This window comes from Ahaetulla prasina, chromosome 2, assembly GCF_028640845.1.
Source record: "Ahaetulla prasina isolate Xishuangbanna chromosome 2, ASM2864084v1, whole genome shotgun sequence".
Taxonomy (NCBI): domain Eukaryota; kingdom Metazoa; phylum Chordata; class Lepidosauria; order Squamata; family Colubridae; genus Ahaetulla; species Ahaetulla prasina.
Genome location: NC_080540.1, coordinates 197,447,304 through 197,464,107, shown reverse-complemented (window position 1 = coordinate 197,464,107; position 16,804 = coordinate 197,447,304). Strand labels below are relative to the sequence as shown.

At 37.8% G+C, this 16,804-nt stretch overlaps 1 protein-coding gene across 3 annotated transcripts in view; it reads right to left on the bottom strand.

Annotated features, from left to right (window-relative positions):
- TBC1D2 (TBC1 domain family member 2) overlaps nt 1-15,661 on the bottom strand; it is a 31,936-nt gene extending 16,275 nt beyond the window's left edge. For 2 of the 3 annotated variants that reach the window (XR_009153660.1, XM_058171108.1), the window contains exons 1-6: nt 15,434-15,661; nt 13,559-14,001; nt 12,085-12,223; nt 9,860-9,998; nt 6,717-6,835; nt 5,504-5,676 (exon numbers count right to left, since the gene is read on the bottom strand). Coding sequence is in view for 2 of the 3 variants with exons in the window: in XM_058171108.1 (XP_058027091.1) it covers nt 5,504-5,676; nt 6,717-6,835; nt 9,860-9,998; nt 12,085-12,223; nt 13,559-13,966 (978 nt within the window). In the remaining variant the exon portion in view is untranslated. The remainder of the gene's footprint in view (nt 1-5,503; nt 5,677-6,716; nt 6,836-9,859; nt 9,999-12,084; nt 12,224-13,558; nt 14,002-15,433) is intronic. The other variant, XM_058171107.1, reaches the window with a different exon arrangement.
- Nucleotides 15,662-16,804: the final 1,143 nt, after the last annotated feature.

The following is a 16,804-nucleotide window of genomic DNA, read 5'->3' as shown; positions in this document are numbered from 1 at the left end:
CCAGACCAGGAACAATGGATGGAAACGGATCAAGGAAAGAGTCAACCTAGAAATAAGGAGAAGTTTCCTGATAGTGAGAAGAATCAACCAATAGAACGGCTTGCCTTCAGAACTTATGGGTGCTCCGTCACTGAGGCTTTAAAGAAGAGACTGGACAGCCACTTTTCAGAAATGGTATAGGGTCTCCCACTTGAGCAGGGCGTTGAACTAGATGTCCTACAAGGTCCCTTCCAACTCCATTATTCTGTATTCTATTCTGTAGCAACCCATTCCAGTGATTTCACTGAGCCCACCTATATGACTTATCCATTCGCATCCCCTTAGCCATTGCCAAGCATTATCATCTTTTTCCTGCCTGTCATTTATTCACAGCAATGCCTAGAGCAGAGTTTCTCAATCTTGGCATCTTGAAGATGTGTCGACTTCAACTCCTACAATTCCCCAGTATGGCCTACAGTATATGAATTCCTGCTTGCTGATAATTTCTTCACATTAGGCTATATTTATATCATGAATGAACGCAGATATACATAATGTTACAGGACCAAATCTGGGTCAGTTTCCAGGACCAGAGCTTTAGCCTTCCAAGCTTTCGGATTTGTGCTGGAGTTCATTCTCAGGGAACTTCTCTTTGGCAGAATGTATGCTCTGGGCAATTCTATGTGTAGTATTTATGTCGTGCCTGGTTGTGTGTGATTTTTTACTTGTTGATTGCGGTGATTGGGAATTCATTTATATCAGAATTGGGATACTAGATCTTCTTTCATACATGGAACACCTACTAGCCATCTCCAAGTATGTAACTAAATGATTTTCCTCCTCTCATTCTTTTAAGTATCCAGCTTTCATAGCTATACATTATTGGGGAAAATGCTTTAACTATTCTGATGGATTTGGCCATTGCAATATGCTTTGTTTTCATGATCTTGAATGTCACTGCCCTCATTGCTATGACCAGTTATTGAAATAAATTGTTTACCACTTTATTTGCTTCAAGAGAAATGGTGAAGTCACCAACCTCACTGCTTGATAGTACCTTTGTCTCCTTAATGTTTAATACTGTATTAATCTGAGTTTATCACTCCAGTTTTACTTTCATTATTGATTTATTTTATTTTATTTATTTATTTTGTCACAACAGTATATATAAGCAGTATATATATTATGGGTTCTTATAAATCCTTACTTTCAGTTAATGGAGAGATTGTTTGCAAACAGTAAGAACTTGATTTTGATGGAGGCAATGCAGTGGATTTTGAATGCAACAGGACGAAATGTGGTTAAGATTTCAGCTGCAAAATCTGTTTTTCCCTGAAACAGTACTGATGACTGAGATCATTTATATCATTTGCCTAATTACCTACTTGACATTATTACATATGTTCCCTATCATTTGTATTAATTTATGTCATTTGTATAATTAGACAAATATGTAATCTCATGCATACTATGTAATTAAGCCAAATGTGTAATCACAGAAATGACGCAAATTACTTTCTACATGTTTTCAGTGTCCAACTCTCTGCTCAAGCAGGAGACCCTGTATCATTTCAGACAAGAAGTTATCCAATCTCTTCTTAAAAACCTCCAATGATGGAGCACCCACAACATCTGGAGGAAAGTCGTTCTACTGATTAATTGTTCCAACTGTCAGGAAATTTCTCCTTATTTCTAGTTTAGTTCTCTCCTTGATTAGTTTCCATCCATTGCTCCTTGATTTGTCTTCAGGTGCTTTCAAGAATAACTTGACTCTCTCTTCTTTGTGGCAGCCCCTGAGATATTGGAACACTGCTATCATGTCATCCCTAGTTCTTCTTTTCATTAAACTAGACATACCCAATTCCTACAACCGTTCTTCATACATTTCAGCGTCAGATCCCCTAATCATCTTTGTTGCTGTTCTCTGCACTCTTTCTAGTTTTGAAATTCTTTCTACTTTCTGAAGTTCTAAGCATATGTGTTTAGGTATCAAAAGCAGTACATTGAAGAATTAGCCAATGTACATTTTTTTCTATTTGCAGCCTCTTCCAAATTGTATTACGAGGGAATTAGCAAATCTAGTGAATAAAGCAGGACAGCTGAGCTGTGTATAGGATTTTTAACGTGTTTATAGCTATTTTATCTCTCTAATCTTTCTCTTTTGAGGGGTTAACATAAATTTAAAATTGCCTTCGTTTTGGAATAATGCATTAATCATGTTGGTAAAGTGAGTGAGTGTGTGGGTGTGGGTGTGGGTGTGTGTGTGAGAAAGAGAGAGAGAGAGAGGGGGAGAGAGACTTACTACAATGTGTGAGCCAAAGCAAACTATAGCATAGAGTGAGGCACAGAGTCTGGTGAATGAATTCATTTTCTTAAAGCAAAATAATTAGTATTTAGTAACAGCAGCAAAAGGATCGAATTGGGACTTTTATTGTAAAAGTTCCTTCTTTTTTTCCTTTATGAAATAATGAAGACAAGGGTGGTTTTCAGCAGTTTTGCAGGAAGTGTGTCACAACAGAAAATTTTGGCGGAGGAACTACAGAATGCAATATCTTGCAAAGTTATACCTAGCATTAGGTTGAGCATGTTGAACATCCAGCAATTTATTACAGGAACAAATCAATTCTGGTATTCCAGCAGTTTTTCTGTAGAGCTTCTAATATCTGAGATTGTTACTGGATTAAGGACATCAGGGAGGATGGCTGATTTTATGCTGTATTGGATTTATATATTATTTTTATTGAGTTTAAGTGGGTTGTCATACTTCAGAAATCTTTGTAGAGCTTATGATATATAAACATGACAAAAGTTAATAAATAGCCTTAATCTGGGAGTTGTAATTATCTGGGAGTGAAAAGAGTCTATAGTATTCCATTCAAACCCAGAAGTCTAATAGTCTGATTAAGGAAAGGGAAATAATCTCATTTACTAGAAACCCGTTTTGAACTTTTTGCTGAAGATAGAGTAAAAGGACTAGAATTTGGATGCTTGGCAACTGGCTCATATTTATGACAGTTTCAGTGTCCCAGGGTCACGTGATCACCTTTTGCTCTGCACTACATCCTACAACATCTTGAGTCTCCAAAGACCTATGCAAGGATCCTTTTTGTAGACTTTAGTTCAGCATTCAATACCATCATTCCAGACATTCTTCTAACTAAGCTAAACCAGCTACAGGTACCGGAACAGACTTGTAAGTGGATCACAAGCTTCCTAACAAACAGGAAGCAGCAGGTGAAGCTAAGCAAGATCACATCAAATACCTGTACAATTAGCACAGGGGCCCCCCAAGGCTGTGTGCTCTCCCCACTTCTCTTCTCTCTGTATACCAATGACTGCATCTCCAATGATCCATTTGTTAAGCTACTGAAGTTCGCAGATGACACAACAGTGATTGGTCTCATTTGAGACAATGACGAATCCGCATAGACGAGAGGTCGAACGACTAGCCTTGTGGTGCAACCAAAACAATCTGGAACTGAACACACTCAAAACCGTAGAAATGGTGGTAGACTTTAGGAAAAACCCTTCCATACTTCCACCTCTCACAATACTTGACAACACAGTATCAACAGTAGAAACCTTCAAATTTCTGGGTTCTATCATATCGCAAGATCTCAAATGGACAGCTAACATCAAAACATCATTAAAAAGGACAACAAAGAATGTTCTTTCTGCGCCAACTCAGTAAGCTCAAACTGCCCAAGGAGCTGCTGATCCAATTCTACAGAGGAATTATTGAGTCTGTCATTTGCACCTCTATAACTGTCTGGTTCGGTTCTGCAACCCAACAAGAAAAACACAGACTTCAGAGGATAATTAGAACTGCAGAAAAAATAATTGCTACCAACCTGCCTTCCATTGAGGACCTGTATACTGCACGAATCAAGAAGAGGGCCGTGAAAATATTTGCAGATCCCTCGCATCCTGGACATAAACTGTTTCAACTCCTACCCTCAAAACGACGCTATAGAGCACTGCACACCAGAACAACTAGACACAAGAACAGTTTTTTCCCGAAGGCCATCACTCTGCTAAACAAATAATTCCCTCAACACTGTCAGACTATTTACTGAATCTGCACTACTATTAATCGTTTCATAGTTCCCATCACCAATCTCTTTCCACTTATGACTGTATGACTATAACTTGTTGCTGGCAATCCTTATGATTTATATTGATATATTGATCATCAATTGTGTTGTAAATGTTGTACCTTGATGAACGTATCTTTTCTTTTATGTACACTGAGAGCATATGCACCAAGACAAATTCCTTGTGTGTCCAATCACACTTGGCCAATAAAATTCTATTCTATTCTATTTTGTGATCTTTTGTGAGTCAATGGGAAGCCAGATTCACTTAACAATCATGTTACTAATTTAACAACTGCAGTGACTCACTTAACAACTGTGGCAAGAAAGGTCATAAAATGGGACAAAAGTCAATAAATGTCTCAGCAACGGAAATTCTGGGCTCAATTGGAGTCATAATTTGAGGATTACCTGTACTATTTTTCAATTGCTTCAAAGTGTTCCTACTAGTGTTCTTTTGTATGGAAACAGGCCCCCTTAAATTGCACACAGCTTGTGGTCTAACACAGAGTTGCCCAACCTTTCCAGTTTTGTGGACCGACTGGCGGGGTGGGGGTGGGGAGAGACAATGTTTCCACATGTGTGGCTGGCAAGCACACATGTGCAGCTCCACTTGTGTGATCATCTTTCACATGCACTTGATGCTCTAACAAATGGAGCACACGTGCAAGCGCTCACCTGCTGCTTGTGCAAGTGGGGAAGTGTGTAAACTTGCACTCACCCACTGTTTCTGCAGCCAAGTTGCAAATACCTCATGGCTCACTAGTGGGCCTTGGACCAAAGGTTGGGGATCCCTGGTCTAACATCTTTAAGTTTTGGTTCAAAGTTGCTATTCTGCCCACAGCTTTAACCTCATTAATGCTAACCAATGCCCTTAACTTGAAATGGAAAAGGGGCTAGAAGAGAAGGTGGATGACTGTGGATTTTCTCTCACACATTAATAACAAACTGTGTAAAACAGATTGCCTCCTTTCTTCTGGATTTTGCTGCCCTACCCCCTTTTATGTTACCTCAGCACTCCAACATCATGAAATATCAAAAAATATAATTTAACACAGTACATAAAATATGCATGCTATTAAGAAGAAATGACACTTCTTCTTAATAATATACTTAAATAATATGCTAACTAAGTTTCTTTTATATTAAAAGTCAAACAACTTGCAGCCTGGATGATTAAATATATTTATCAATGAAAGGCGCCAGGTTTATTTGCTGGCTAGAACATGCCAATCCAAGGATATTTTTCAGGAAACTTTTCCTGTTTAATTTTGCTTTCCATTTGCTAACAACCTGCATTGTCACTAGAAATGTACCAGGAAACAATTTCTAGTCTAACATTACATTACAAGTATCCATACATGGCTGGATACTTGATTTAAATCTTTTGGTTGATCTAAACTAGATAAAATTTTTAAGGGAAAGCTTACCTTCTGAGATTTTACTTCTTCTGTAAGAATCAAAACTTGGTGCTGAAGAGAAGCTATTTTTCCCTGTTCTGCTCCTTCAACAAAATAATGAAAACTGCTGTTTGCTTTTTTGTATTTTTGGAGTGTTGATGGCTTTGGTCTCATTTTTGTGTCCTTCTGCATCTCTGCCATGACTTAAATGAAAACAAATGATAAACCTTCTTGCACTGGAAGATCTCAGAATTATATTCTGAATAATTTGGTAGTTTAGCAAAACATTAATACCGTATCTGCTCTAGATAAGTCACAAGATTTATGAGCAATCCTCTGCATGTTTATCAGGAAGTACATTAATAAATCAAATAAACCTTTATTACGGTCAAAGACCAGCATAAGAAGGGAAAGAAATTTACAAGAAATTTAAAAGCAAAAAACAAAACAAACAAATCAAAATAACAATTACATAAAAAAATTAAAAATATAACAACAAAAATCTAAAAAAAGAGTCTAAAAGGAGAGAAGTTAAAAACAATAATGGGCATTAAAAACATGATAGACTAAATCTATGTAATACAAATAATTCAATGAATCAGTTACAAAATAGGCAATAATAATGGTCTAAATGTTCATTAAAATCAGTTTGTGATACAGGTCACCAAGATTTTAAGTACTGCTGTGCAGAATGTGGCAACACTGTATGTTGCAACAGGGTTGATATCTGAAAGCAACAGACGGTATAAAATTGTCTTGTACACCCCAGGTATTTTTGCACTAATGGTTAATTCAAATGTAGTATAGGCACTGGAGAAGTAAATGTTCTGTTCCAAAGGTGCTTTTTCAAGAGGAATTGGACTTCCTGGTTTTTCTTTGAAGATGTTTTGCTTCTGTTCAGCTCCGGATGAGAAGCAAAATATCTTCAAAGAAAAACAAGAAAGTCCAACTGCCTCTCAAAAAAGCACCTTTGGGACAACCTTGACGTGAGTGACTGAGAATCTCCCTAATAAATGTGCTGTTGTTTCTACAACGTGAAATAATTAATTTGCATTAGCTCTAACCCTGAAAAAAGTCCCATTCAATTTAGTGGGATTTATTTGTAAGTAACATTCAGACTGTATAACTATTTTTGTTTTTTGTTTTTACTCATCTGCCAGTTTGCCTTCACTGATTTACTTCATAATACGATCACAAAATGTAACAGAAAATGTCTTTTATACATTATCACAAATGCCTGTACCTGTATCCTCGGTTTCTCCTTTTAGGTGCTCTTCATCAGCAATAATTTCAAAATTATCCTCAAAACTACCACTGTCTCGTCGGTTCTGACGGCTGCCACACAGGTTATGCACTGTATTTCTGAAAGAAGAAAATTGCACAGAAAAGCTAATGCTTAGATCTTCATTCTAGATCTCACTCTAGTGGTTAAAGCATGTCTGGCTGCAGTATTTCAGAGGGTGTGTGGAAACTCATGTGACAGAATATACCTTCAAACTAACCCCAAAAATTCTCTGCAGACAGGAAAGCAGCATTCAAAAAACAAAAACCACACTTCTCTCTGTTACACTGGGTTTCTCTGTGTAGTAAGGCTACATATCTGGCCTGCAAAATCCAACCAAGCCCCAGATGTCAACAAAGATATAAGCCATCACAGTTAGCCAGAAAATGCCAACTCTGCAATCGATTTGGAATCAACAGATTTTTGCAGCCAATATGTGATATTTTAATGCCTAAAAAATGTTTGCCTAGTGAAACACTAAATCATTATGAACTACCACCTGGTGTGAAGAGTTAAAATATTCAGCTATCAAAATGGTGACAAACTGAGAGCCAGTTTGATCTAGTAGCGAAGGCATCAGATTACAACCTAGATAGGAGAATGTGAGTTCTAGTCCTGTTTTAGGCATGAAAGCTGGCTGGGTGACTGGGCCAATCACTCTCTATCAGGCCATTACATTAGGCGCGGATGACAAGCTGGTCAGTCAATTCTTGTTGCAACCGTTGTATCAACACTTGTTTGATCTGAAAAAAGCAGCTCTACAATTGCAGGAAAATGCTAGGAAAAAAAATAGTTGCAAATGCCGGTTTGTTTAGCAAGATAGCAACTGTGGTTTGCTTTACCGAGATCAAAGTACTATAGAATTTGCTAGGTCCAAAGTGTTTCTGTTTTCTCAATTTCATCTGATTTTAATACGGGAGCAGAGAAATAACAGTTATAGCAATTGGTGGTTAGGTTTAGCTCTTTAGACTTAAAAAGAGCTGAAGAATTAAGCACATGTACCCCTTTTATATTATTTCCTATAGCTTATCCTTCATTCCTTGGCTGGTAAAAGAGAAGCAAAATTCAGAATAGCTACTTTAAATCTTTTTCAGCAATATTTTTCATTTCTGAGATTGAAACCAAAAGTGATCAAGTACTTTCAAACGCAGCACATCTTTACAACTGAAAGTATTAGAAAGCTCTTTCTGCTCTCATTATCAGTTCTTGATAAATAAAAGTGCTCATTAACCTGTACATGCACTCTGCAACTAGCATCTCACTCTGAGGTTCAAATATAGTATAAACAAATTTCAAATGAATCAAATATTATAAAATGGATATCTACATGACTAGTTTTGTGTAAGACTGTCAGTTTGGTGTAGTGGTTAAGGCACCAAGCTAAAAACTGAGAGACTGTGACATCTAGTAGGTGACCTTCAGCCAGTCCCACCTTCTCAGCCCTATGAAACAGGCAAGGGCAACCCACTTCTAATATCTTGCCACGAAAACTGCACAGACTTGTTCAGGCAGTTGTCAGGAGTCAAAAACGGACTTGAAGGCAAAAAAAAAAGCTTTATACAATCATTTTACCATATTACAGTACATCTATTGACAATGTAATTTAGTGGCAAATGAAATGTTAATTTGTATTGCTAGTCCATGTATGATATGCCGTATGCTAAATAAATATGTGTCAAATCTCTTTGCAACTGACAGATATTTGATTTAGTAGTCCTTTTACTCAACTGTAGGTTAAGTTACATGAGCTTACATGTAGTCCTTGAGTTATGACTGTAATGGAGGCTTGCCTATCAAAATTATAACTAGTGACAGCCATCAAAGTACATTCATGTGATAGTGGGCCGTGGGTGGCTCAGGCTGTAAGTAGCCTGTTATTAAACACAGCTGCTTGCAATTACTGCAGGCTCGAGTCCCACCAGGCCCAAGGTTGACTCAGCCTTCCATCCTTTATAAGGTAGGTAAAATGAGGACCCAGATTGTTGGGGGGGCAATAAGTTGACTTTGTATATAAATATACAAATAGAATGAGACTATTGCCTTACACAATGTAAGCCGCCCTGAGTCTTCGGAGAAGGGCGGGATATAAATGTAAATAAATAATAATAATTAAAAAAATCCGAAGGAAGTTCAAACCCGGGTCACAAATACCCCACAGACAGATCTGTTGTAACTTTGAATGGTTATAAGTGACAGAATCATAAATCAAGGACCACCTTCAGAAATGGCATACTATGCATAAATTGTTCACTACTAGATGAGCCCTGAATCATATCGTTTCATTTTCCTCACATTAGAGAAAAAAAACAACCTCTTAAAGTGCTTTAGGCCTAATGGTTCTCATTAGAGCTAGGTAATGCATTTACCAATAATCTGAGTGAAAACTGAACAAAATTAAGGAAATCAGGATTTCTAAAACTGTACTGGCATCAGTTTGCATTTAATTCTGTGCAAAAGCAACCATTTTATTTAAGTCAATTTATTCATTATTCAATTTAAAAGAATTTCTAAGCTGATTATTTTCTAAAAAAACAAGATAAAGACAAGTGTTCAGTTTTACAACAAATAAAATCTTTAAAAACTTTCTGGTGTAGTGGTTAAGACATCAGGCTGAAACTTATGGGCCTGGGTTCTAGTCCTGCCTTAAGCATGAAGACAGCTGGGTGACCTGGGGCTAGTCCCTTCTCTTTCAGCCCTAGGAAGCTGGCAAGGGCAAACCACTTCCAAAATATTGCCAAGAAACCTGCAGGACTTGCCCAGGGAATCACCAGAAGTAAAAAAATGTGAATACCACATAATCTCTATCTAGGCCTTGCTAACAAAGGCACCAAAGTATGGCCTCCCTCTCCGCACTCAGCTAGTGGCTGCTGTAGTCAGTTGAGAAGTGAATAATAGTAGATGGAGCCAGTCAAGACTGCACAGGGAAGAAAACTGACTGACAGCTCACATATTATTTCTATGCTTTGGAATACATGATTATAGCCTAAGGACTGGGAATTCTATTCACAATTTCCAAAGGGCACCAAGTTTATTAAGATGGCTACTTCAGCGCAATATATTTAGCATGGTTATTTTTCTGGAATGCAAACAGATGAAATAGTTACTGAATTTCAATCCAAGGATGCTTGAGAGAGATGTTTTGAAGAGCAATAGAAGTCGGTGGTGCTGGTAGAGAAGCTGCCTTTATGCCAACTACATCAGTGGGTGTTTTCACTGGGGGTAAAAAATCCTGTTCTGCCTCAGCTGCAAAGAAAGAGATAAAGCTTAACAAATGGCAGTCAGGCAGGCTAAATCTACAGATAATATGGCACAGCTATGGCACAGCTATATCCTGCAAGGCATCACAGTATTCTCAGCTGCCTCTTGAACAAACATTGCCCTTTGACTTGTAACTACGTCTCCTTCAGTTCTGTGTAGACTGTATCTAATGAAGGTTTCTGGGAAGGGGAAATCCTGCCACCAATCTTTATTCTACTAGGGAATAGAATAAAATAGGTAAAACCCAGTATTTTAAGAAGGTGACGTCAATGATGGCTGGTTCTCAGATTGTCTTAACTTCCTAAAATTAACTTGCATTTTTCTTTCAGTTGTTGACAAATTGCTTGCTGCAGTTGGGCAACCTATGCTCAGCTTTTGCCTAATGACAAAGCAGGGGCACCACCCATTCTTCTTTTACTTTGCCTCCAATAGCAGAAATACAGAAATTCCGTTTTGTTGATACACTGACATTCTTACTTTCTACAAAAAGGGGCCTAACAGCTAACAACTGTAATAATTCAAAATTTAACAAAATACAGCACCAGAACTAAAGAACATACAATAGAAAAGAACAGAAAGCTGTAAACCAGTAATCAAAATTCATTAATTCAAAGTTTATTACAACACATATGCGATATATAAATACCGTATTTTTTGGAGTATAAGACACACATTACTTTTTGGGGAGGAAAATAAGAAAAAAGCTGATTGGCAGGTGGATCGGCCTCCCGGAATAGCCCAATCAGCAGTTCACAGAGGTGAATTTTAGCAACAGGTTCCTTGGTTGTGAACTCTGTGCCTTGCTTTTTTTTTGGGCTTTTTTCCCCTGCCTCTGAAACTCTGTTTCAGAAAAAACTATTTTCTGCCTCTGAAAGCCTCCGAAACAGAACTCCAGAAAAAAAGGCTCTGAAGCTCTGTTTGGGAGCTTCTTTTCTGAAGCTTCATTTCTGATGCTTTTTTCAGCCTCTGAAACCTCTGTTTGAGAAGCTGGGAGGGGCTACATTTGGAGTACAAGATGCACCCAGATTTTCACCCTCTTTTTGGGGGAGAAAAAGGTGCGTCTTATACTCCGAAAAATACGGTATATAAATCAGAATCCAAAATCCAAATTATAAACATCAACAAATGTTTCAGCTAACGTTAAATCAGTTTCAGGGCACACCACATGAACTCAGTGTGTGATTTTATATATCTTCTTCTTTCAGTTTGGAAAGTTGGGAGTATATAGATTGGGCCTAGGCATATATATCTCCTGTGGCATTAACACCTATTTTAGAAAATGCATCCGTCAAGGAAGGCACAATGCAGCTTGTTTATTGTGGGATATGGGACTGAGAAAGACCCCAGCTGTTTATTAGCAATAAACTGGGGACAAATTGAATTATGTTTTTAAAATGCCTTTTGCTTGATATATGGATCAAGACTGAAGGACAATGTTCAGGATGATGAACAAAGGACCAATATTCAGAAGAGGAAAAAGCAGAGAAAAAGGCAGGGCAACAATAATAATTTTTGCAGCAAATATATGAACTTAGAATTCTTGTATGATGGAGTCCTGTAGTATATGGAATCAAACTGTAGCCAATGGTCATCTTGATCTCCATCAGGACAAGCATAAGTTTAATGAATCAGTAGTTACTGTACTGCTTGGCCTTCCATGCATTTAGAAGGCTGCAGGACACATTCCACAATGTTATATTAATTCTTTTATTTAATAATGTTACTATGCTGAACTGATTACAGTATAAAACATATTGGAATATTGCAAGGGAGGGAGGGAAGGAAGGAAGGAAGGCAGGAAGGCAGGCAGGCAGGCAGGCAGGTTATAATGTCATCAAAAGGGATGGAACCATTTTTTTCAGTGTGATTAGGAGCAAGATGCTAAAACAGTCCAAAGTCATATACTGATATTCAGCAGCACAATCTGGTGGTCTGATGGGGGATCAAAAACAGTTTACTACCACAGGCAGTCAAGGGATGAAGAGCTGCCTACCCTGACCTACATAACCTCTAGCAAGAGTGCTTGTCCTGTTGCAATTCAAGTTCAAGCTATTGTACTTTTATTACTTACTGTTGCTCTGCTGGGCCTCATTTATGGAAGGAAAAGATGGTATGGCTTCAACAAAACCCTTTGCCTGTTTATTACAAAATTCCCAGCGTTTCAGCTGCAGTTGTTGTAGCCAATACATCATGGCTTGTTTGTTGACAGCCTATATAGTAATTCAATTTAAAATCAAAACAAAAGAGAAAAGAGATAGTCTTTATAACTGAAGTAGTTTTTTCCAAAATTGTTGCTGTTCAGATGGGTTGGGAATGCCACTCCTAATATTCTTGTTTATCACTAATCAAAATCAAAATCTTTATTGCACTCATAGACCAGTATAAGAAAAATAAAATACAAATACTTAATAATTTTAAAAGCTAAAAATATAAAATACACAAGGTTAAATTAAAAAAAAACTTTAGTATATGTATGAATGTGTGTACACACACACACATACACATGTACATGCATACATACATATACTGTAATTCTAAAAAAAACTTATAAAGACATAAATAAAAAAAATTCTTACTAATCTATCAGAATGCAAACACCCTTAGCTAACAAGTTAAATAATTTTGCTAGTGATTTTTTATTTGAATCTTATTCATCCAGAGCATGCTAAACAATTACAGGTAGTCCTTGACTAAACAGTTCATTTAGTGACTGTTCAAAGTTACAACGGTACTGAAAAATGTGACATGACCATTTTTCACAATTATGACCTTTGTGGCATCCCCCATGTTCATGTGATCAAAATTCAGATGCTTGGCAACTGGTTCCTATTTATGACTGTTACTGTATTCCAAGGTCATGTGATCACCTTTTGTGGCCTTCTGACAAACAAAGTCAATGGGGAAGCCAGGTTCATTTAACAACTGGTTACTAAATTATCAACTGCAGTGATTCACTTAACAACTGTGGCAAGAAAGGTCATAAAATGGGGCAAAACTCACTTAACAAATGTCTCACTTAACAACAGAAATATTCAATTGTAGTCATAAGTCATGTATGCCAAAGTGATATTTAAAAATATGACTGTCCTGGACAGATATATTTATCCACCCAGCAAAAAATTACATTTATTTGCATACACTGTCATATTTCATAACAACACTATCTATTGAGAATGTTTAGAGATAAGCTAATAGCTTGCCCAACGTCATATTATTGTCAATAAAAAGATATCACATGAGATTTTTTTGAAAGAAAAAATTTGCAAGCGTAGCAGCTAGCCAGAATTTTTCAAGCTATATTTCAATACAAAGTTTGTTTAAATATTTCTAGCACTGGGTATTTGTTTAGCTATCATAGGCAAGAACACAATCAGTTTTTTACTTCATAAAGTTTTGTGTAGCAAATTTAAACTTGGACAGTTCTGAATCCTTTGTTTAGCAACTTTATCGAAAACAATCTCTCAAGATGCTAAAATAATTAATATAATTGGGGCTTCAGTCCCAATTCAGGACACATCCCCCCCCATCTTCCTGAAATTACATACCTTCAGAATAAAGTCTTTGATGGGAGTGCTGATTTCAAAAATACCCTCATCTGCTCCCACTTTCAGATCAAAACTCGCAATGGAAATCTCTATGCTTCCCAAAGGATTAATATCCTGTGCTGTCCTGTAGTATAGCAAGTAGCATTTATTTTCATCATAGCAAAACCAGCGTGACTTCCAGGTCTTGATTGGTGCTTTAGAAGAACATTTATACAAATAGCCACATAGTTTTTTCCTGGAGGCTTCTTGGCTAGGTTTTATATCAGCATTTTCCCAAACCTCAGGACATGGAGATACATCTCCGATAATATCATAACTGCGACTCCCGGTGTCTGCCATTTTTTCCTCTGGTGACATATTTGATGTCCCAGGTATAAAACCTTCTCTGTCCTCATGATCTGATTTCATGTTTCTTTGAACAACACTCTTTTGATGGTAGAATACTAATTGAAAAAAAGAGAAAAGAGACATCAATTAAGAACAGTAAAGTATAACCAAGTACATGCAATAAGACCAATCACCTAAAATTATTTGAAATTCCAAATAGAATATATATTTTTTTCTTAACTCCAAATACAGAAAATATTTTTTCCATTTGCCTTATTTAAATAAATTGATGTTATTCATTCTGCTAAAACCATAAATAACTAGAAAAATTATTATTTTTTAAATCTATTGTTGACTATTATCTTTATTATAGGAACAAGGAAAATTGCACATTTTGAATTCCCCAGAGTTCTTCTTTGGGCAGGAAGTTTTAAAATGCATAGACAAGAGGATATGGTATTATGTTAAATTCCTTCTCTTGGCAACAAATTTAGGCAAAATAGGAGTTGAACTTTGAACATTCATAATATTACATAATGCAACGGAGGCATGTTATAGAAAATATAAGTAATGACTACAATGACTCTGAATAACCAGTCTTCCCACTATAGCTTTCTCCAAAATTACAACATTTAACCTCTAGTCACCAAAAGACTGCTCAGCCCTGTCTTAAAAGGAATCGGAAGAGTTCCTAAACAGAAACAGAAATGGAAAAATCCTCTCCTGCATCTCCTCTGAAATACAACACGAACTAATAGCATTAGTCAGACATCAAGATTTGCACACTGGTTTGTCTTCAATGTGATATCCACTATCATTCATATATATATATATACACACACATACATATACACACCCACCCACACAAACACATACCCACACACCCATATATATAATTAGACAAATAACCCAGTCCCCTATGCCAAAGAACAAACCCAAATGGAGACCTCAAAAATTTTCAAAACCAGGCGCCAGGCTAGAAACCAGGAAATTGTGAATTCTACCATTAAAATAAACAGTTGGAAAGGCTGATGGCTGCCTTGAATTCCCATCCTTTCACGAGGGTCCCACTATTTTTTTAAGGAAAGTGGAGAGATCAATCTGTCTGCTTCTTTTGAAGCAAAATTTGCCATTGGATAAATCCTATACATTGTACTGATCCTCTCAACTTAGCCCATGCCACAGAATTGTTATGGGAGGAGGCAAAAAAAGTTAGGCTACAAAGCAAAGCAAAGCAACTACAACTTTCTTTTTCTTTTTCTTCTTTTTTTGACCCCACACTCCGTATCTGCATAACCCTTTGGCCGCTCCGGCGTCATCTGCTATCCATCAGGGGCGTCAAGCCGAAGAGTATAGCTGCCCTAAGAAACATTGCGAGTGATTCAGGTGAGCAATGCCCGGGAAGCCATCGTTGTGCTTCTCCTGTTTTACATGCATTCCAAGACGGCTGCCCTCTTGAAATCAAAAAGTTAACTTCTGCCTAACGCGCATCCCAATAGTCCACGCTAGCCGTTCCCCCCGAGAACTGCTCCGACTCTCTCTTTTTACCTCGGCTCAGCCTGTCCCCGGCCCTCCATGGCAACGCTCACAGCCGCCTTTGGACACTCGGCGGAGCAGGCCGACGCAAGGCGATCAAGACAGCTGCTTCCTGACGGGGCGGTGCGAGGCGGTGCCAGGCAGTGCCGGCCCAACACGCTCCAAGTCCCGTAAGCGGCAAAGAAAGCGAGGAGGTAGCCTTTTCCTCGAGAAGCCTTCCCGATCGCCCTCTTAAGTGGGAGCTGCGGGGTGGTTCGAATTGAATCCAGGAGGCGTCGCCCGACATAGCGCAATTTGCAAAGCTCCCTCTTGTCAGCTATCTCTGAAGGGAGGCTTGACTGAGCTGTTTGGCACCGAGCAAAATACGGGGTTGGGCTGGATGGCGTTAAACACCTCTTCTAATTGTTAAGGTTCTTGGAGTGCAACTTTTGGTTTCACCAGCCAAGAGAGCAACCGGCAGTTACAGAAAAGGTCGTGAAAAGGGAGATTCATGCAATATTTGACCGCAGTGCAACGATTAAAATATGTTTTTATTAAAGTTTTACAGAAAATTTCCACAAATGCCTCCCCTCCCCCCAATTCCCCCCCCCCCGCCACTTCCCAGAGCAAAATACAGGGTATAACATCTAACAATCATAAGCTAACTATCCATAAACTCCCATCCCTCCCCTAGAGCCTTAACTCCCCTTTTACATAAAGAAAAATATACAAATACAATTTTTACTTTCTATTCATTCATAAGCTATTTGGTGGTACTTTGTCTGATATTTGTTTTGAATATAATCAATCCATCTTCTCCATTCCAGTATATACGATTAAAATATTTTTAAGTATTTTAAAAGCGGCTAGACTAATGTCGGGAATTAGTTCAAAGATTTCTCTAGGTGGGACATTCAAAGAAGGGATCCGATTTATTTTGGAGTTCTGGTTCTAATTCTGATTCCCAGATTGGGCATTTTTTTTTTTTATTGGCTCACCGCTATCCAAGGAACAGAATAACCACATGGCTGAGATAGCAGAGCCACAGTTGTGTCAGCTTCTGAAATAAACATGCGTGTCAGGTAGTATGATTTTGAGCATGATAGTATGATTGCTGTATTACCTGTTTTTTCCTCAGTCCTTTGCTGCCATAGTGGCACTACTGGAAGATCTTCAATTGAGTTTTCAGCTACCATTTATCATTTTTCCAAAACTTTTAACAGCTCAAATAGAATAAGGTTGTTTATTGTCTCTGCATGTTTGTGTTAATGCTTCTCCCAGGATTTAAAAAAAAGGAGCCATGAACATTTCAGTGAACCACAGCTTTATATATCATCCCCAACATGGAATCCATCCAGCCATTTAGTCTTTCTTTGGCTTCTCAACTCTATTACACTTTTCTGT